Raw genomic sequence first — 21,570 nt, forward strand, 5'->3', positions numbered from 1 at the left:
ACAATGAGAAGAACTTGGCATTTCTCTCATTCCCTGGAGACAAATTACTGCCTCTTTCCTTCTCACCCTCACTTTTCTGAAAGTGGCTCACTCTCTGAGCCAAAGCCTTCAGCTCAGCAGCCTTCACAGTGTATGAACAATGTGCATCCTCCCCAAGCCCATACTTTGCAATGTGTCACTCACTTGAAAACAGCAATGAGAAGGTTCACCAAAAGGATGTTTGCTACCAAGAGGTAACAGGCCATGATGGCGGGAACAATCCACGCTCCTGTCTTGCAGGGAGGTAACTGGATTATTTTGCCATCTTCTCTGGTTTCATTTTGACCACAAGGAGCTGGGAACAAAGATACGGGGGGAAAAAAAAAGGAATGAATCTTACTTTTTCAGTTCTTCTTACAGAAATATTTAAATATTTATAAAGGCCTGCCTGCCAAGACAACATCTTCCAAATAACAGTGGCATTGACGCTTTCCCCAAGAAATTTGTGCTTGCTATCACAGATTTTACAGGCTGCAGTTTTTGTTATTTGCTGTGTGTTATTCACTGTGAATGTCAAGATATTCCCAGCAGAACTTGCAGGAGACATGCCTGGTGTGAGTAAGCTGCCTGTTTGCATACAGCTAAAATATCATGGTAGTCTCGTGGTAATTAGTGGCTCTGCAAATGAAATGATCAAAATGTTTAATCCTGCAAAAAAACTTCCATATTATTTCTTTAATGGTGAAAACCCGGCCTTTTTAAATGGACTGAGAGGGATGCGATAAATAAGGAAAAGGCAGTATATGAAAGTAAATTAAAGAGTAGGTATTTATTGCTGTGCACTCTGCTGCCCAAATCCCTCTAGGACGTACTCATAATGACTTTCTGCTATTAAGGACTTTTGACTGCATGCCTAGAAACAGTGGGGGAGATGATAAAGTCTTTACTGTATCAGGTAAAGGGACATGTAGGCAGCAGAGATGCCACCTGTTTCTTCCACAAATATGCTGGAATAAAAATGTTCTCAGTATTAATGCTGTAGAACTGAAGTAAGGGGAGAGAAAACATGGTGAAATAGTTTTCCCTGCTTGTTTTTTAATATGTCCTCATGTGCTGTAGTAGGTGATCTGCATTTGCAAGCATGGGTTCAGTTTATGTCTTTCGAGCTTCAGTCCTAGTAGTCCTATGTATCTCTCTAATCAGTTCTTCAAGAAAATAATTGAAGCAGCACCTTACACATACGAACCATTTTAAATGGTAAATTTTGCACAACCCTGCCACTATTTTCCTCTCATCCCCATCAAAAAGAAGTTTAACTGAGAAATTTTCAAAGTGCTCAACACTGATGCAGTTCCTACTGATATCGATGACAGTTTTCCACTCACTTAATGAAAAACAAAGTTTGCTGATGCTGTACGTTTTGTAAAATTTCATCATATGACAATAAATCCTTATTTCCAGTACCAACTACTGGACCTTCTCAAAAACGTTCTTCTGAACTTGGTTCACAGAGCTTGAAATTCAACTGTGGATGTCTGTACTGGTAACCACATTACACTATGTGTGATTTGGGTACTTGATTTATAGGCACCACACATAAATGTTAGGCTATTACATACAGAAGTATTATAGTCATATGGGATGGAAGACTACAGGATAAATCTGCTTTGAACATGGGATCTCCAAAAATATTCAACTCACAGAAAAAGAAATTACAAAGTCAAATACAAGCAATACTGATTTTTACAAGCAGCTCTGTTGGGTCTGGACACATGGCATCACTAGTCCTTCCTTCTTACAAAAATACATTTTTTTATTGGAACAGGCTGAGAGTATGCATTTCTTTATTTTTCAGTAAGCATCACTTTGCAGATCATTTTAAGGCAGTGGTAATTTCATGCTTCCCACACTGCTCCAAGTAGCAGCTTCATTTAGACATTGAAAATGCCTTCAGTGAGCTGTTGTGAGTGCAGGACTATGTGCACTTAGCTTTCACCCAGGAGAAACTGGGACGTTCAATACCTCTTGCTATTAGCACTCAGTGTGAGACTTAATCTCTGTTTGTCTGGAAACACTAACTTGCTCACATCTTGAGTCAGATCTACAAAATCCAACACAACACAATATCAAAACCCAGCATGATTTCACCAGTAATGGAACAATCACTATATCAGTTGATGAAACCTGTTTTCCTTTTGTGTGCTGAAAACAGAAGAAATAATGTCTTCGATAATGAGAGAAATTTATGAAAGACACATTTTAAATGTTAGAGCAATGAGATAAAAAATGCAGCTCCAAATCTGGTTAAAATTCTATTATCTCATATTTTTCTTTTGTTTCTAAAACACACTAGAATTTAATATGAAAAAAAAATCAGCCTCAACAGCTAACAAGACAAAAAATATTTCTCTAGCTCTACTTGCCGACGACAGTTGGTTTATGACACACAGTGATGGCCAAATTAGACTTCTTATGCAGACAAGTTCCCACACTCTATTCTATGCATCCATTGCTGTTCAGCTTGTCCTGAAGGTTTGCAAAAGTTTTTCTCTTTTGCACGTTCTGTTGTGGGTACAGTTTTTAAATAAAATGAGAATACCCACCGCTTGCCTTACTTTATGGAGAACTAAGCCATCACTTAATCATCAGATCTTCAGCTCCATGAGAAAATGTACGATGTGTGTCCAAAAGGCAGAAGCCTGTGTTCCACGGCACATTGCTGAACATGTTCATTCATCTTTAAACTATAAAGTTTATTTTAAAGGATTGTTTCGCCCAACTATTAATTAAAAGTTTGTTTAAAACAATTATTCCCAGGAAACCAGAAATTTCTCTCTCTGTGAAAAAGGACAGAGGACTCTGGCAGGAGGCTAAAGATAGCAATGATACTATTTTTAGATAACGAAGATCCTTGTTTATATTTAAGAAATTAAAATACTGTTTGCATGGTGTGAGAAGACTTCGTTATGGTAACCTGGGACTGTTGGCCTCCCCCACCCGAAGATGTAGAGTCCCAAGCACATCTTGTAGATCACTCCCCCCACCCACCTCTGCATGTACACCTGAACGGGTGCCAGCGTGGTGCCCGGCTGCACATCCCACAATCCAGGCAGCAGCACCTGCATTACACCCGCAAGGTCCCTGATGAGCAGAACAGAATGTTGCATATGCGTGGCTCACTAATCGGTGCCAGTTTCATGATCCACCCCTGTGGTGCTTTCCCTGAGCCTGATTTCCGAGCAGGGCTCCACTGCCCTGTGTCTCCATTGGATCAGTGCCAGTGTCACAGGGCTCCAACTGTGGTAATGCTACGTTTTCCATAAAGCCAAAGTTTTCACTTGCTGAGTGCTGTGCCTCATCCCTGAGGAATCCCCACTTGCCTTTCACGTGTAATAACATTTGTCCATTTTAATTATTTTTTGAGAAATGAAGTAATTTTTGTGGTATGTGCAGTAACATACTGTGATAACAAACTTTCTCAAAGCACAAATTAACATGTAGGAAAACTTAGTTATCTGTTTTAAATTATAACCTTGCTTTAACAAATGACACAGAGTACTTAATTCTAATGAAATGCTTTACTGAAGAAAATTCTGTTAGCATAACAATATGCCAATCTCATGTAACTGAAAAACCCAGCCACTCTGATACTTACAGGCCATTGGATAAAGTTTGGACATTATGTCCTGAGCTCAGGTTTTAGAAAATTATCAATGGTTGGAGTTTTAATTTCAATTACATGCATTAACTTCACGCAGATTTCAAGCATTGTATCCTGATACCTGTAAAAGTACATAATTTTTGCATCTTGTTTCATTTTTCATATCTTCTCCTACACTTATTTTTCCTTCTTGACTCTCATTTACAGTTTCCTGTATGGGTTCCTGCTACATGCCTAACCCTTCCTGTTTCCTGGCCAGAAAATACAACATTAACCCAAGTCTTTGTGTGTCTCAGGCCTAAAGCAGAGGCAGAACTCAGGAAGAACTTGTTTCACTGCTGGCATTACTGTCATGACATGGGCACTGCTCATTTCTACTGTGTATTGGGTGGAGGGTTTGGGAAATAAAGCTTGTGGATTTCTGCATCATGACTTTTCTCCCAGCTGCACCCTTCCCAAATAGTTGTGGGAAATAATGAAGAGAGGGAAGTGCATAAAACAAGTTTGTCACTGAATAGCTTTTTGCCTTTGATGTAAACTTGTCATATATGAATCCATACAACTTTTACAATACAAGTTGATTTGTTTGAAATCACAAGAAACTGCTGCATGTTTTCTTATGATCTAAAATAATATGGGAACAAATAAGTGCACCTTCCAATTTTGATCCACAATTAACTCAAAGGATGTGAAAGCATTTTAAGATTTTTGAATCAAATGTCTAAGCTTGCCAGACTGGTAAATATTGAAAAAGAATCCAATAAATATTAAGTAAGCTGCCTAGAGCTATCCACTTCTTCCCTAGAGAGAAAGTACCCAAATCTGTGAACTCTGAATTTCCCACAATTGCTCTGTTCATCTGTAGAAACATCCAGGGTGCTGAACAGTGCACTTCAAAATTTTCTTCAAAATTACTTCAAAATTTTCTTTAACTACAGCATCCTGACCTTACATGTCTCTTCTTGCCCCAGGCCACATTAAAAGTGTATTTGAAGGTCTCTTCAATCTACTCGTATTTTAATCATATTTCACAGTAAATGCTTGTATTTTTCCTGTTCACTTTGGTGCTTTTTACCTCCTCCTACTCCCCTACTCCCCCATTAAAAATAGCCAACCAAATGGAACCCAAAATATAACCTCAGAAGTGCTAAGAATGGAATAATGCTGCAACTCTGGCCAGAGAAAGTTTCAAAATGGTTTGTAGGATGTGCAAAAATTTTATCCACTACCTTTGTCTAACAATGTTAAAAATATTGCCACAGGTATGATTTATCCTGTTTTGTGCAAAGCTGCTTTGTTTGTTCTAATTCCAGAATGATCCATGCAAAGGACAGGCCTCACAGAAAGCTCCTGTCAAGTAATGAAAATCATATAGCCTGTAAGATCATAAAGAGTTTAGTATATAATTTCAATTTATACTACAAAAACTTTGAGAACTATAAAAAATAAATAAACCTATCAGACTAAGAAATTTAAAGAATTTTTAAAAAGCTTTTGTAGTTATAGTACTTTCCTCTGAAATTCACTGGATAGTTAAAACATTGTGTATAATTGTCTCTTATCATCTGAAACAACTGCATTCTGGTTACTTGATATTCCTCCAATAGAACCAAAAGAGAAGGAGGCCCCATCTTTTTCTCCTAAAGTATGTAGGTTTTTCCAAAAAGGGAGTACACACAAGAAATAAACACAATTCAGACTGATCTTCAGATTCCAGATGGCACTGGAAGTGCTGTCAGCTGGTAAGAAAATACAGATGGAAATTTGATATGTGGGACACCAGGCAAATCTGAAAAGCTGCCCAAACCAAAGAACTTGAACCCATGTTGGCTAACAGCAGGTTCAGTGGCTTTGACTTCTGCATAGAGGAAACTGTGAGGCCTAATGCAAAAACCCAAACCCATATAGGCTAATAGCAGGCGCAGTTGCTTTGTCTTCTGAATATAGGAAAATGTGAGGTCTGATTCTAATTTTCTAGAGATGACCACCATTTATGTCATCTATCTACATTTTTTTACCAAGCAAACTCACCTTTCCTCTTCAGTATTTCCTATATACTTCTGTATCCATAGTATCCTGGAGGGGCAGATAGTTTTGGAAGGTGAAAACAATGTTCTTCACATGTGAGAACCATGCTAAGAATTTTTCTGGCTAGAACTGCCAGCAATAGTGCCAATGTGAGGTGAATTGAGGCAGAGATTTTACAGTGTTTGTGGATTTCCTTCTGGACAGGCATTCACTAAAGCAGCTATGTGGCTGGCTGCTGCCCCATGGATCCCATTGGGTAGCACGAGGCTCAGATGTATTAGGAAAGGCGGCATAAAGACAAGAGAGTGGTATGTCCAATCACTAGTTCCCTGACCCTGATCCTCCTTCCCCAGCTATCAGTGGATAATAATATATCTTTATTCAACTATGTAATTGATACCAGTCTAATTTTTTCAATTTATCAAGCTCATTATTATTATTCCTTTCCTGAAATATATTAATGTTTAATTTGTCAACCTTTAAATAATTCATAAATTTTATTAGCTTGCCACCTCCTTTCAATTCTCCAGTCTAAGCCTTTATTTGAATCCCAAGAGTTGCTAACTGGGATTCTCTAGTCTCAAGTCAAAACTCAATAGCCCAAGGTGGCTCCAGTCATTATTGATGTTTTGATAGGTTGCACTTTTCCATGAAGTAGCTTTGCTAATCTCCGGTCTTGCATAGTTCCAAAAGTTGTTTCATGTAATTGCTAAAACTTTCTGAGTAGACAACATGGTACGCGTAACCTTCTGTCCATGTCAGATCAGCTAAAAAGAATTAGCTGAATAGCTCGAGATAGTTGGAGGAACAATATGGTCTAATAAATCTCAATTGTGCCTCCTTTGTTTACAGACCATACTCTACTCATTTCCTGCTCAAAACCTGGAGGAAGACCATTATGATTGTACTGTGACAGTAAAGTCTGTCTTTTCTAGTTTTCCATTCCCAAAGTCCTTATGGTGCTGGGTTGTAGACCTTATGAGTAGCTGGGACTGAAAGGACATCAGGAATGCAGGATGTCTCCATCATTAGCAGCAGTCACTCTTCCATATGTTACTGTCTGTGGTTGCTCCCCAGCACTATCTTAGGCATACTCAGAAGTTCTTACTTTTCACAAGCTTCATTCAAGAATTGCTCAAGCTGGCCATTGAAGTTCTGCATCTTTTTTTATGAAGTACCTGCTTAATACGACAAGATTTTTGGAAAGTGGTGGTCCTGTCTATGATGAACTGATAGTCCAGGAGGAACTACTTTGAGACTGGTTTTGCTGTTTTTGTTGAATTTACCCGGAAATTTGAACACAGCAGTAAAAGATTTACTTTCCTTTCCCACCTCCCCTTCCTCCCCTTTACAACTGGTTCATAGTCAGGAATTTGTAGATATGTAGTATTTATGTACATCACTGATAATAAAGACAACTGAATAGTGTATTCATATTCCCACAAGTGACGACATAATCTGTCCTCACTTTTGAGTTGAAGGTGAGATCACAAGCCAATAGGACACTAACACATACTCCAGTTAACATTTCATTACAAAATAAAATGAAATGTCTTAGGACAAGATGGCACAATCTTAAGCTCTGCCAGGGGAAGTTTAGGTTGGATGTTGGGAAGAAATTTTTTATGGAGAGAGTAATCAGACATTGGAATGGGCTGCCCAGGGAGGTGGTGGATTCACCATCCCTGAAAGTTTTTAAGATGAGACTGGACGTGGCACTTAGTGCCATGGTCTGGTAACCATGGTGGTGTTGGATCAACGGTTGGACTTGATGATCTCAGAGGTCTTTTCCAACCTGGCTGATTCTATGATTCTGTGAATACAGAAATTATGGGTAAAAAAAATCAGAGTAGATCCATTGGATCAACAGGCTGCCAGTTAATGAGATGGATCCGGAAAATGTATCTGTCCAGCCTTAACGGCATGCTTCATAAATAAAATAAAAATAATACATAAAAAAATTTTAAAAAGTGAACTAGAAATTTTAGAGTAGCACACAAATTTTTTTTGTTTTTACATTTCTCAGATAATTTCAGACAATTTCAGATAATTTCCAGGGGCATGGCTCAAATCAATATGAATTTCCATAATGAGCACTTTTGCTGAATCCTAAATTTGCAAATCATGTAGCAATATCAAACACCAAAATATAAAGAAACTCACAATGAAATCTTTTTATTTTGTTAAAATAATACTGATTAAAAAAAAATGTGCTCCAAGCTATAAATTGCAGTTTAGATGTAGCATAACAATTTTAGAACATCTGTCTTATTTGACAAAGTACAAGCACTGCAGCACTCTAACATGAGTACAGTGGTTGATTTAGCTTAGAACAACTGGAAAAATACATATAACAGCAAATTTTCAAATAGTGAAAAAATGTGAATATACTAGTAAAACCTTCTGGGTGTCGATCGGGCCATTTTGAATTTTACAACAATGTCACCAACCATTGCTCGTATTTCCAGTCTATTCAACAGATAACATTTTTGAGACAACTGAGCCCGAGACAGACATGACATTGAAGCAGAGCAAGGCCTGAGAAGCGAATGTGATATAGCAGAACGAGAATTAGAGAGCTAATTTAGAATCCATGCTCTGAGCAAAAGCATAGAGAACTAAGTCTTAGGAACAGCGGAGATAATAACTCATTAAGGAATGCAGGACACATTGATGCAAAGGACATAAAGTAAGCACACAGGAAAACAGAGAGAACCAAAAATGCTAACATACACATAAAACAGGCATATGGAGGGGAGACAGAGGAAGATAAGGAAAAAGAGATGAGCCAAGGCCTAGGTACTCTTGCCAAATATCAGGAACTTCTGCCAAATGCACAAGGAAACCACCCAAAGTAGGGAAAGGTGATGAAGAGTAGGAAAAAGACCCTTCAGGAGGCCAAAGAACAGGAACTACCACCAAGTTTCTCCCCAAATTGAAGGCTGCGCCCCTAACTCTGCCTTAACTCCACCTGTTATGAATATTAAAACTAGATGTTGCAATATTATGAATATTCATGTATAATGATGCAATTGCTTAGCAAAAATTATATAAAAGGATCCAGTTGTTCACTGCTACTTTGGAGCTCTTTTGTCCAGCGGGAGCCGGGAGCCTCCCCAACATTGTATTGCAATAAATGCCTCGCTACTCAAAGACCTAAACTCTGTCTCTGAGTGGTTTCTCCATGCCTGTTTGGGGCATAAAATTGCCATCAACATATTATATTATTTTGTGCTGAAAGAGTGGTAGATTCTAATTCTCTGTGTCATCTGAGGAAGGAGGAACTAGATGCTGCTTTTCATTTTGACATCATCACTTTTGCTGCAACTCCAGTTTCTTTGACACACAGAAAAACAACTTGTCTATATTTAGAGCTGGAGTTGAAGCCACCACGAATTCTGCTTTCCCTAAGATTCAGAAGTGATTACTCTGTATCTTTTTGCATGATTTAAATTCTGGGCACCTGAATAACACACCAGACTATCCCCAAATTCTCATGCAAGGGTGTGGAGATTGCCGCTCTCTTTTCTTACTTAAATACAATGCTTCATTCAAAGACCCTTTAGTTTTTTAAGTTTCCAGGTTCTAAACTGTAATCAGCCCTTCATTAAAAATAAACAAAACCACGAACAATTTATTCGGCCAACCACCATGTTTGTTGCACTACGGTAGTTACTTGGTACAGTATCAATAAATGGCCACTTGTAGCGGGACAGACGGAATTCTGCTTGTGGAAGGAAGTCATAGTTTAATGGTACAAACCTTTATCCCTCTATTATGCTTCAGAGCAAGATGAAGTTTTATATTCCCAGCAATTATGCCTTTGGAATGAAATGAATTTTTAAAAATAAAAGAGAAAAGGATAAAAATGAGGGAACTGGGTAAAGAAACACAGTGATTTTAGGTATTTGTTTACTTCCTTGCATGCCACTCTGCCTCTGAAAACAAAGTGGGGAAGTAAACATAAAAGGGAAGCATCATTTGTATCCATGATAATGATTCTGTGCTAGCCAGGAAGAAGAAATGAGCATGGAATGGCTGTAATATCTGCCATGTGATATATATACATCTGACCATCTGAGACTGTATTAAAGTGAGTGGATTATTTGTGATACAGCTACATTTATTACCTTTAAACAGCTCAGGAAAAATCAGCATCTTTTTTCCATTCAAACTTTATCGATACTGAACAAGCAGTAAATAAATTTTGAAAGCACTGTCTTTTCCTAAGGTGGTACATATGATAAAAAGAAATATCCTAAACAGAGCTTTAATGGTTGTCATCTGCCATTGGAAAAGATAATGACTTCCAAATGCTGCCAAGGCTTGCACATAGTTAAGTAGGAATGATGAACATCAGTTTCACAACAGTTTTTGCAAAAGATACATTGTTTGTGTTTCTTAGTTTGTTCATCCACTGCATAATTTCTCATGACCAGCCTTCTCCCTTGGTGTAATGAACAGAGTGGCACCAGAGGGTTTATCTAAATAGAAAATCAGCGTTTTCCTGATCAGATGAATCCTGACGAGACAGTATATTAAATATTTGCTCTTGTTCTGTCTGCACTGGTGTGAGCAGAGCCTTGCCTTCTAATAAATAAATATAACAATATTCTAATAGTGGATCTACTGTCCCCAGAGAATTGCATCACAGGGGTTAGTGTAAAGGTGGTGATAGTGAGGAGGTAACAGAGAAAGGAAAACTTATTAGATTACATCCTCATGAAGTACAGGAACTGAAATGTCTAACCCAGTAGTATTAGACATGACGCTCAGCATGAAGTTACGTCTGAAATCAGATTAATGGATGAGAAAAAAGGAGTGATTTTTCTGTTCCAGATATGCCACCTAACCCGTGGTGGATAGCTGGAAGGGGTCCCTGTCACCAAGCTGGTAAAAAGGACCCATTTAAAATATTCTTTATATGCAAAATAATTTAGCATTACGGATTTCCAGTTAAATGATTGCAAAGTGATGCCAGAAGCATGTTCTGAAACTGACACCCCAATATTAGCTGACAAAGTATTTTTGTGACCATTCTCTCTGTTGAAGAGTTCCTCTGTCTGGAGTCATTTATTGAGCAAACACACATGATATAATAGGACATCATCTCATCAAAGTTGGATACCTGACTTTGGAGTATGAGAATCATAAACTTGCTTACGGTCTATCTGGTCTGCAAACACTTCCCCATAGATCATCCAATAAGGCATGTAAAAAATATTTTTCGCCAGCTTCCACGAAGGCTCCTCATTGGGGAAGAGAATAGCCTGTCTTGCCACACCAAAGCTCATCAAAACCACCAACATGATGATGACAAAGTACATCATGTCTATCATCTGAATGTAATGACAAGAAAAGACAGAGAAAGAGAGAGAGAGGACAAGAATTAGAGAAATTTATTTGTCCATATTCTCATTATTATACACTGCAAAAAAAAAAAAAAAGGTTTGTGAATCTTAGAAACAGAATTTTCAAAAACAAATTTTGAAAAGCCATTCTCCCTTTTACACATAAAAAATTTCATTTTCAAAGAAGTGAAATGGTATTATTGTGTCCTTGGTTTTACCTAGTGTTGCTTTTAAGAACAATTCAAATGTTATGAATAGGCTTGAAAATGCAAGGTACCATCTGGTCACATCAGTTGCCTCACCAAGAATATAGGTTCAGTGAGATCAGCAGCCTGGTCTGGGCAAGGGTGGTGAGATGATGTATTGTTTATAGGCACCAAGAGGCAAAAGGACTGACATGGATAATTTTATTCACTGATAGTCATTGTCTTGGAGCAAACGGAGCTGCGACTAACATAAGGAGTAACGGGTGGCAGAACAGTCTGTTACTGCAACGTAAGGGACACCACGATGGTAACCAGCGAGAAAGGAAATCTGTGATGCTGGCTGGGCTAGAAATCGGCTTAGTGGGGGAGTCTGACAAACGACATATTAAAAAAAAAAAAAAAAAGCATATAACAGGCAGTGAACTCTGTTCTTCTTTATTGTTGAGGGTCTCATTAGCATATGAACAAGATTAACTAGTGCTTGCAAACAGTACCCACTCATTCAAATTGTTCCTGAAAAAAGTGGGACAGCAATCCCACGACTTGCTGAATAGAGTCTGAGGATTAGAAGAGGTACTGTGCTAGAAAGACCCTCAAGAAGGCAGAACAATGGGCATCCAGCAGGTACAGCAGAGGTGCTTTATTACCTAAAGTAAATGTTAAAAAAATTGGGAGTCCTTAAATTCCCTAGTAAGATCCCTTTAATTCTTTTACTTACAGGCTTATTTATAAAGCTTTGCTCTTTAGACTTGTTACGACAGAACTGTTTTTCACAGCTTTGGACATTAACTTTTGCCTCTGGCCGAAACTCAACCTAAAACTCCTCTGAATCTTATGAGTTTTAATCCCTTCAATCTCTGCATCTTCTGGCTCAGCTGAATTCAGCCTTACAAGAGAGCTGCGCAACCAACCTGCACCTCAGCTGGTGGCCTTATTGCTCCATGTGGGACCTGCTGTAGCTCCAGAGTAGGGCTGCTCATGACAAGAGCTGGTGGAAGAAGGACATAGCTGCAGCAGATGGATCTGGCACTGCTGCAGGGGTTCTTCAATTTTAAACAAAAGGAGAGAGACCCGAGGTCAAAGTAACACTATGAAAGTATCTAACAGAGAAAAGAGAGTGCTACAGGGTAGCAAAGAGAAAAAAAGGTATTCTCATGTTTACTGAGAGAGAGGCACCTGCAGGGCAGGGGTCTGGTAGAAGAGACGCAGGAAGCTGGAAAGAAGGAACTGACGACAAGTGAAAAAAAGCAGGGGAAAGAAAAGTCTTGAAGTCCATAAAATTGCAGAAAAGAAAGAAAGAAAAAAACCTTGGGGATATGAGAGAGGAATTAAAGAAATTAAAGAATTAAGAAGGAATTAAAAACCAGTGAGGTCAATCACCAACATTCCTATGACATTCAGGGCATTAATCTTTCAAGAAAATACTCTTCAAAAGAGGAATTCCAGATCACTGTACTTCAGAAAGCAGTCTGAAATGCAAAAGCTGCATAATCATATTTTAGTTCTTACTGCTTTTAGGGATGGAATCTGGAGATGAAATCTGATTCCTCCTTTCTTGTCTGATCAGACATTGTTTCAGATAGAAATATACAACATGATACGTGTAATATAATGACTACTTTAAAATGTCTGCAATCAAAGAAACATAATGAGTATTTTGTGGCAATTTAAGGCTATATCCTAAATGCTGTTTTTGATCAGAATTCACACAGGTTTGACTTCATGTTGCAACAAATAAAATTTTCAGTGCCATTCTCCATTAAAGATCCACATTAGCTTTTCCCTCCTTCAACTGGGTATCTTCTAAACCCTCAGTAGCTTGTCTAAAATACAGTTAAATAGATGGGCAAGTTTCCCTTTAGCCTGCGGGGTCAAACTACAATTGCTATTTTAATAAGGCAATGACCATTTCAATTGTTCTGAAGAACTTGTTAGTCATCTATTTAAAAAACTGATAAAACAAGGAACTGTTAGTACAGTTTTATGAATAAGCTGGCTCTATTTGCCCTTTTGTATTTGCAGAAAAGCTAAGAAAATGTAGACATTTCCACACATTAAAGGAACTGATATATCTGATTCTCTTGACATTCCACAGTGATGTCATTTCATTCCTGAATAAAAGGGAATTAAATCTATCACTTGTGCAGAGATCAGAAAAGCACATTACAACAAACATATTCTGTTACTGAAATTAGCATAATAATAAACTTGGTCAGTCAGTTTCCTCCTCGTATCTTCAACTTCGCTTTAACCTATTGCTTTAAAACCCCTCAAGACCTATTCCTGCCCCTTGCTTAACCTTGCTTGCATATTTGTTCACAGTGCCCAGACGTAAAATTTTTTACAGCTATTTTGTCATCTGCAATGTAGAGGCTGATGAAGAGAAAGTTCCTTAACACTGGAAAGATAGAAAGAGCCATCCTTTTCCTTTGGAGTCTAAAACATACAACAGAAGCTCTAGAAAAAAAGTTCAGGTGTTAAATATGGTCTGTTGAGGACCTCAGTACTGTGATGGGCTTACTCTGTAGAAATATGTGTAAGCCAGCTTGATGTTCTTCATAGTACTGAGTGGAACTTGAAAGACCATTCAGAAGACAGAACTCAAGGAAGTAAAGAGACATGTGATTTAAACAAAACTACACAAGGGAGCCCATTGCAGCCTGGATTCAGCAAGTGCAACTCTAAGGGAAGTCTGTGCATGAGTTGGGCATTGCACAAGAGAATAAGTGGGTCAGAAAATAGATGTGAGAGGCTAATTTGTGTAACTTGAGCCAGTTGGGCATTACACGTGTGGGCAAAGGGGATCTGTCAAAGTTGCTGAGTGCATGGAAAGTTGGATGAAGTATGAAAATCAAGCAACAGGAAGGCAAAAAATAGAAGAATTTCCCTCCTTTAACAGTTGCCCACACCTTCAGAATATGTAGACAGTTAAATTCCACACCCTTTAAGTGTGTGCTGAGCCTACAGAGGCCAGTGATTTTCCTGCATTTGTTTCCCATAGAAAGTGGAGTGAGGTTTGATTTGTTGTCATATGTAAGAATGACAAAGGAATGAAAATTCCATTTATTTCAATCACTTCCCTTCTGTGTTAACTCCAGGAGAAAAATAAACCACTTTTTATACTTCTGGTGGAGGTGGGCTCCTAGAAACCATTATAATGCTGACTACTAGAAGTTTGTTATTCATGGCCACTCTTTATTATTAAACTGATGCTCACATTGCCTGTGTTAGCACCACAGCTCTTAAACTTTTAGTGCATGTAGCTGTGAAAACTGAAACAGAGTGTAAAGGTAGTTGTTTTTTTTAGAAGTTTTATACACTGTGTATTTTGCACTGATGGAGAGACATAGTCTAAATGGGGCAAGGAAGAAACATGATAAGACAGTGATTTCCTTTCGATTTTTGTTCCTTTCTTGGGTTCTTCTGTCCATTCACAATTACCTCCAACAAAAATTGTTGAGGGTTTTGACCTCTGTATTCTGGAGCTCTGCAAAACCTCAGGTCAACATCCTATTGTTTCCTTGAAGGAAGGACATTTCAAAATCCTGTTTAGAGGACATAACAATTCAACAGTCATTTTCTTTTGTATTTTCTGTTTTGCCCCTATCTCTATTTTCTTTTTTTCAGTAAGCTGTTCTTTCTTTGTCAAACCCACTATGGTGGGCTTGCAGTTGAAAGCTGGTAAATTGAGGGGATAAGACAACGATTCTCTGGTCACCTGTTGAGTAGGGACTGTAACTGGACATATAATTCACATTTCAGTTTTAGATCTGCTCCCTGAGCTTGTTGTGACTAACGTAAGACCAAGGAAGGACTGTAGTCCATGCACTCATATATGCACCTTGTTCCTACGATGGTGAGGATGGATGAATCTTTTCTTCAAGGATCATCATAAGACAAAACAGACAGCCTGTTTGGACTTTCTGATTATTGTCCACATACCACTCAGACAGCAGTAGTATTTCCATTTAGAAGACCTAATATTCTGTTTACTTTTTTAACCAAATGCACAGCTTCAAGGGGCTTTTATTCTATTTAAAAATTAATCTTAAACCCCAAAATGCATGAAACAGACATCATTTACACAAACAAAAGCTGGATAACTGCATATAAAACATGAACACATATTAGCTACATGTGCAAGTATTCAAATATCAGGGATACGTGCATGTGCGTCTGTAAATTCAGCCGTTTTCTTTAATTCAAACAAGCAAAATGCTGCTTTAATGTAACATTTCTATTGAAACATAAAAAGCCAAAAAGTCAAAAGTTATGCACGAGGCAGCAAAACTCAGTTGGTTAGAGTGTGGTGCAAATAACATCAAGGTTGTGGGTTTGATCTCCGTATGAGCCATTCACTTAAGTGCTGGACTCGATGACTGATCCTTGTGGGTCCTGTCCAACTCAGAAGCTTCTGTAAGTCTGTGATTCTGTAAAATATCTCTTGGTTCCTCCTGTATGCAACCACTATTACATAAGCTATTCATACTGCTGCCATGGTGTAAACATGTGATGTGGCCAGGGGACAGAGGCTGCACTTATGTAAATGGATTTATCATCTCACAAGGACACATCTGAACTTGAAAGATGGAAGAGCATATGGGTATGGAGCAAACTATAGAAAGAGTGGTCTCAGTCATAACCACTGCTTTTGAAGACACCACAAAAATTACAACACATTGTCTTTTAGAGTCTCAAGGTACTAAACAGCTGAACACTTTTTTTTTCCAACCTTAACAAACCACTTTCCTTTACAACTACCATTCTCCCTCTGCACTTTCTGCAAATGAGGCACAGAGGTATAGGATGGATGGCTCTGTTGTTGAAGAGAGATCTCAGAGAAAGACAAACAATACATCACTTATTAGAAAGTCTGAATTCTGAATTCTGGGGGTCTGTGCTGAGGTTTTGGTTTAATAAGGCATTATCTTACACAAAAATACTAATGTTTAAAAAAAATACAGGTAAAACTGCAGCAATGTCATTGGCCACAGATATTGAATCAAGAACATGCTGTTACAACCCAGAAGTACACCAACTTCTCTTACCATTTTCCCAATCATCATAACATATGGTCCCAAATACTTGTTTACTCCGAAGATGTCTAATAACCGTATATACCAGTAAATGATGTTAACACAGTATATCACTCGTCCATCGCTCCGGAGTGGCAGATCTTGCAGACGGAGCACCATCCCAACAGAGAACAGGAGGATAGCTATAAGGTCAGTAACATTCCAGTACTCTTGGAGCCAAACTTTTACTTTTTGTAACAGTTTCCCAGGCTCGGACATCAATATCTGAAGGATAGAGGAAATGGAGAAGAAAGGATATGAGCTGTTTGAATGTAAGCTTGAAGAAATCTGTAGTAAACAGATAGATATGCCACACAGGCCAATATCTCATGTACTCTCTGATTTTTTTTTTTCAAAAATCTTCCATTTCAACCATTGCTAGCATGTATCTATGTGCAAGATACTTCAAAGGACAAAGTGCTCACTTGGCCTAAAACCCTCATGAAATTGGAAGAAATATATGTATATATTTCTCTGTTTCAAATTTATTAACCCTACTTAGAGTCTTGGAATAGAGGGAGAAATATAGAAGGATATTTCATCAGAAAATTCACATTTAAAGAAGGTGTAGATTTAAAGAAAATTATTCTAAAATGTATATCAATGGCCAATAATAACCATAAAGATCTGTATTATAAATTTAATCTACAGAGATACTAGCTATTACTTGGATCTGTTTTTGGAAAATAAGTTCTACAACCAGCAATATAGTTCACAAAAATAATTAATCTTACCTTATGAAATTATCACCATTCTATTTGCAAGATCATTAGTGAAACTTGATTGTTTTCCCGAATTCCTCGTAAAACTATTCCTTAAGTGATGTCTATGAATAAGTCCTAGCTTTTAGTGAGTTAACAAGCTATTGGTTTTAATTTTCTATATTTAGCTGAAGAACATTTGAGTAAACTCATACAGTTCCTTAAAAACTATGAATGCCACCTTACAATTTTCTTATAATTAATTTTCAGAATGAATTTTGAGCTCATCTGTGAGTCTCCAACATCTACTTTGAAATCCACTGTGACAAAAGTTCTTGAAAAACTTTTGTAGAAAGGACAATTTGGGGTGAATGATTAGATGAAAACATGGCACACACAGTTCCTATCTGCAGCCTTCTACCTACTGAGCCAGTGGTGGATTTTCTCCATCAGTTTTGCAGAGTCCTTGTGTAGCTATTGCCTCTGTTTTCCTTTTTCCTTTGGTTAGCGAAGTATATTCATAGGCCTCTCAAGCAGTATCTTTTCTCTGTTCTTTTTCTTTATAAAGTAGAGTTTACAGTTCAGTGTCTGAAATGCATCTTTGAAGCCTAAGTGGCTGTTGCAAGTCCATTTTTAGTCTAGTGCTCAAAAGCATTTACTTCAGAAAATATGAACATAGCTGGTAACAGATTCAGCCCAAGGGTACAAATGTGCTGTTTCAGCTGATGTCAGTGGGACTTGCACCCACTCCCATTAGGGCTGAACTGGGCCACTGGTGTCACTGTGGTACATTTGGCCAAGTGAAAGGGCACAGCATCAGCTGCAAGAGGGAGAGACCAAGAGGGGTAGGGACAGCAGAGCCACTTCACTCTGTCTATAGATTGAGTTCCACCTTAAATGCTCTGTCTCTGCTCTATGTGTCTGCATTCACATCTTTAGGGAGATGCATGTTATGGCTTGCAGTAATTAGCAGAAAAATTTCAATATTAAAAGAGAAAAATACTATTAGAAATGTGCTGCAGTATTCAGTGTGGACCTAGCTTTTCTCCCAACTATGTGTCGTTTTATTTAAAGCCCTTGCATAAGACACTTGGATGGACAGAACAGACGAAATTTTGAATGAAATCTATTTGTAGTGAGGTGGGTATTTGAACATGGGCTTTTCAGTTGTCATGCTATCACCATGTCTCTGTGTCCATTCTATTTAACCATATCCACTTTTCCTCTCCCTGAAACATACATCAGTTTCTGAGCCACATTTCAAGGAATTTAGCTGACCCTTAAGATTTTTCAGAAGACCACCCTGTACTTGTGACTGCTATTAAATATGCATCACACTGAAATATGAACATGGAAATTCTGTGGGAGAAAAAGGAAGGAAGGAAGTAAATAAGGAAGAAAGGAAGGAAGGAGAGAAAGAAAAAAGAAAGCAAATGTTCATTTTAAAATGGCTGAAGATAATTTTTTTTTACTGCTGTTTTTTTAACAATCCATCTGCCTTTCAAAGAAAAAAAGGACAATTGTATGATAAGCTTGTTCATAAAAAAATATCCTGAGAAAAATAATAAAACTAGGTACTAAAATTAAGAAGAAAAACAAACAACAAACCAAACCCCTTGCTTTTTCGTTTTTTATTCTCTCTTAGTTGGTATGATTTTACCTCTCTCATCTTCTCTATTCCCAGAGTAAAAATATATGAGATGACAATCCATTCCTGTATAGATGGCCAGCGATCCATCTTCACTAACACTATATAATTGAACAGCATCAAGTAGCCTATGTACGCCAGCTGTAAAGAAACAAAAAGAACATCAATAGTCGCTATATTTATACAACTGAGCCAGTTTCTTCATTTGATATTCTTGATTCTACTGTAACCAGAGTTAAACAGACAAAAGATAAATAAGACAGTGTTCTGGGTTGTCTCAAAAAATTCACATTAAATCACACACAGTGTAGGATGTCCAAAATACAGTCACAAATGTCCTTTCCTCCAGCTACATCTGTTTCCTCAACAAAATTATATTAATGCAGTTCCCCTGGATCATCCACAGTTAGATGGGAATTCTAATAACACTATGTCAACTACCAAATTAAGTCACTTATGTGAAGATTTCTTCCTCATCTGTTTCTAACAGCCTTTACTCCTCTAACACCTCTCCTCTGTGTTTTTTTCCTCTGTTCACCTAGTCTAGGCTGACTCTGGAATTTCAAATCCTTTTTGCCTAAGGTTTAGAGGTTTTCCATGCTGGTGTAGTACTGACCTAAATTGTACAATGTTTCCTCCCCAAAACACCCAGGTATAGCCATGTATTCATTTACCTTGTATTTTTTGCAAGTTTTAAAGTGTGAGTGCTTTGCTTTTCCTCCTCTAATATATCCACCTTCCAGCCTAATTTTTGATTCAGTGGGAAGTGTGAAATAAGTTTTAATTTCTTTCTCCTTTTTTTGACACGCTGAATGTAATTAAATGGTCAGTCAAAAAAAAGAGAAGACAGGCAAATGAAATCAACTTTATCAAAATCAGAGAAATCCAACTGTCACACTAGAGCATGGACTGTAGCATGAGTTTGTGGCTGGGATCTGTGGTGGCCAGAATCCATCTACCTGACTACATTGTCTTTCAAATAGCAGCCCTACAAGAAAACATATCTGAAGACAAATTTAAATCAGAGAAAAGATGACTCAGCTCGGTGCATGAACATTTAGTCACTGTGGCAGAAATCTGTATTCCATACATCTGTATTTTAATTCAGTTCTTCTCTCTGAACTGTGTGTTACTCACATCTACTGTAGACTTGGGGTCAGATGTAAAATGAAACAACCATAGAGGGCCTTGAGACTTTTGGGTAGGATTATTTCAGTGTTCAGCACATCACAGAATAGAATTTATAGTCCTACTGTATTAGCTAGAGAATATTACTTCTGTTCTCTGTAAAAGGATTTTGGCTTTTGTTCCAGTGGCTGGTTGAGAACACTCAAGAGAATTCTTTCTATTGGTCATAACTACCAGTATAGAGAAGCCAGACAGTTGGAGCATTACTTCTTGTCTACATAAAACAGCAGGGGAAATGATCTCACTTGTCTTTTAGTTTGTGAGAGATGTTGAATTGCAACACTCAGGTCTACAGACTGGTCTTCCCCTAACACTCCTAAAAGAAATGGAGAGCAATGTTGACTTAGTCAGCATCTAGAGTTACATCTGAGTCAGCAGAAACTCTGTCTGGGCAGGCAGAACTGAACACATGCCTCCCTAGCTGAAATAACACCTTCTAATATAGCACAAAAAGTCAGGTGATGCTGTTACCTAATATGCCTCCTTTTAGACCTTATTGATTACTAATTATCAGAAAATCTAATTTGGTCTGATTCAGCAGCCTTTGGCGAGAATTAGCAGTGAGTATGGCCAAAGAATAGGGACATTAAGGTTACAAAGGTGACAGAGTCACTAGACGGTTATGTTTCTTCTTGGTTTTCTTTCGAAATGTTGGCATTGCTTGGCTTTGGTGTTTTTTTTTTAATGTCAAATCAAATTTACTCAAAACTGTGAAAAGTTTTTGCTTGGCAAAAGAAAAACAAGATCTTGATTTGTGAATAGAATGATTCTGAAACTTCTCCACTTTAAACAAGAAACAAAACCTTCAGATAGTGAGTGACACACTCCTTCTCCATCCCCAGACCTGTAACTTGCTACTGCCTTCCAGGAGGCTATCTTTATCTCAGACTGTGGTCAAACCTCAGAGCAGCTGCCCATCCTGGTACTTGGGATTCTTTTAGAGTGCTACAACACAAGTAACTGAACCCTCTTTTTTTTGGCTTTTACATGGTTTGATAAAGACTAGGAGCTGCCATTGTCACCCTTGAGGGCAGTACCTTAAGAAAATAAGGAAATGAATGCCTGCTAAGAAGTTTCTAGGGTTGCTCCCTGCCCTTCTGTGGATGCAGTCCCATCCTATACAAAATACTTGAATACTCATTATGGTAAGGGACAAACCTGGAAATTGTATGAATAGATTAGTGCTTCAAGAGGGAGATCATCCCTTTTCTGACTCATTGCAATAAATAAATGATCATACACTGAATTGGTCTCAAAATGCAAAACTTAGGGCAAAGTTCTTCTGATGTTCAGAAGATGACTCTTACTCAGGGTCCAATTCCCTCTGCAGTTTTCCTCCTCAGAAGAGGTAGAAATGTGGCCTCACTTCCTGCTAGCATTTCAGTTAATGCTAGTAGTAGGGGTAATTAAAAGGATAAAGCCTTCCTCTTCTCACCAAGCAATCTGTCAGATGAAACATTTGTGTCATGGTTTCCAGTGAAACAGCCATGAAACAGAACAGAGTAGTTGACTTTTGAAATTGCTGCATGTCCAGAGAGAAAGGCTGAAGCTGGGTTCTTTTTGTGTTTGGTTTTGTTTTGTTTTGTGGGTTTTTTTGAGAAAAAGTTATTTAGCATCTGTTGAGCCAAAATGATACTTACTCAAACATCCCATTTAACTCACTCTTGTATATTTTGAGACTGAAGGTAGATATAGTTATATAGTAATATATATATAGTAACATGGAATTATAG

At 38.0% G+C, this 21,570-nt stretch overlaps 1 protein-coding gene across 6 annotated transcripts in view; it reads right to left on the reverse strand.

The window, feature by feature from the left end:
• The window catches only part of TRPM3 (transient receptor potential cation channel subfamily M member 3), a 415,263-nt gene that overhangs the window by 15,407 nt on the left and 378,286 nt on the right, over positions 1-21,570 (reverse strand). For all 6 annotated transcript variants that reach the window (XM_027662909.1, XM_027662907.1, XM_027662908.1 and 3 more), the window contains 4 exons: positions 18,662-18,790; positions 16,274-16,525; positions 10,833-11,007; positions 184-334 (listed from right to left, as the gene is read on the reverse strand). In XM_027662909.1, the coding sequence (XP_027518710.1) occupies positions 184-334; positions 10,833-11,007; positions 16,274-16,525; positions 18,662-18,790 (707 nt within the window). The remainder of the gene's footprint in view (positions 1-183; positions 335-10,832; positions 11,008-16,273; positions 16,526-18,661; positions 18,791-21,570) is intronic.

The sequence above is a fragment of the Corapipo altera genome, unplaced genomic scaffold (genome assembly GCF_003945725.1).
Source record: "Corapipo altera isolate COAL_440 unplaced genomic scaffold, ASM394572v1 61167, whole genome shotgun sequence".
Taxonomy (NCBI): Eukaryota; Metazoa; Chordata; class Aves; order Passeriformes; family Pipridae; genus Corapipo; species Corapipo altera.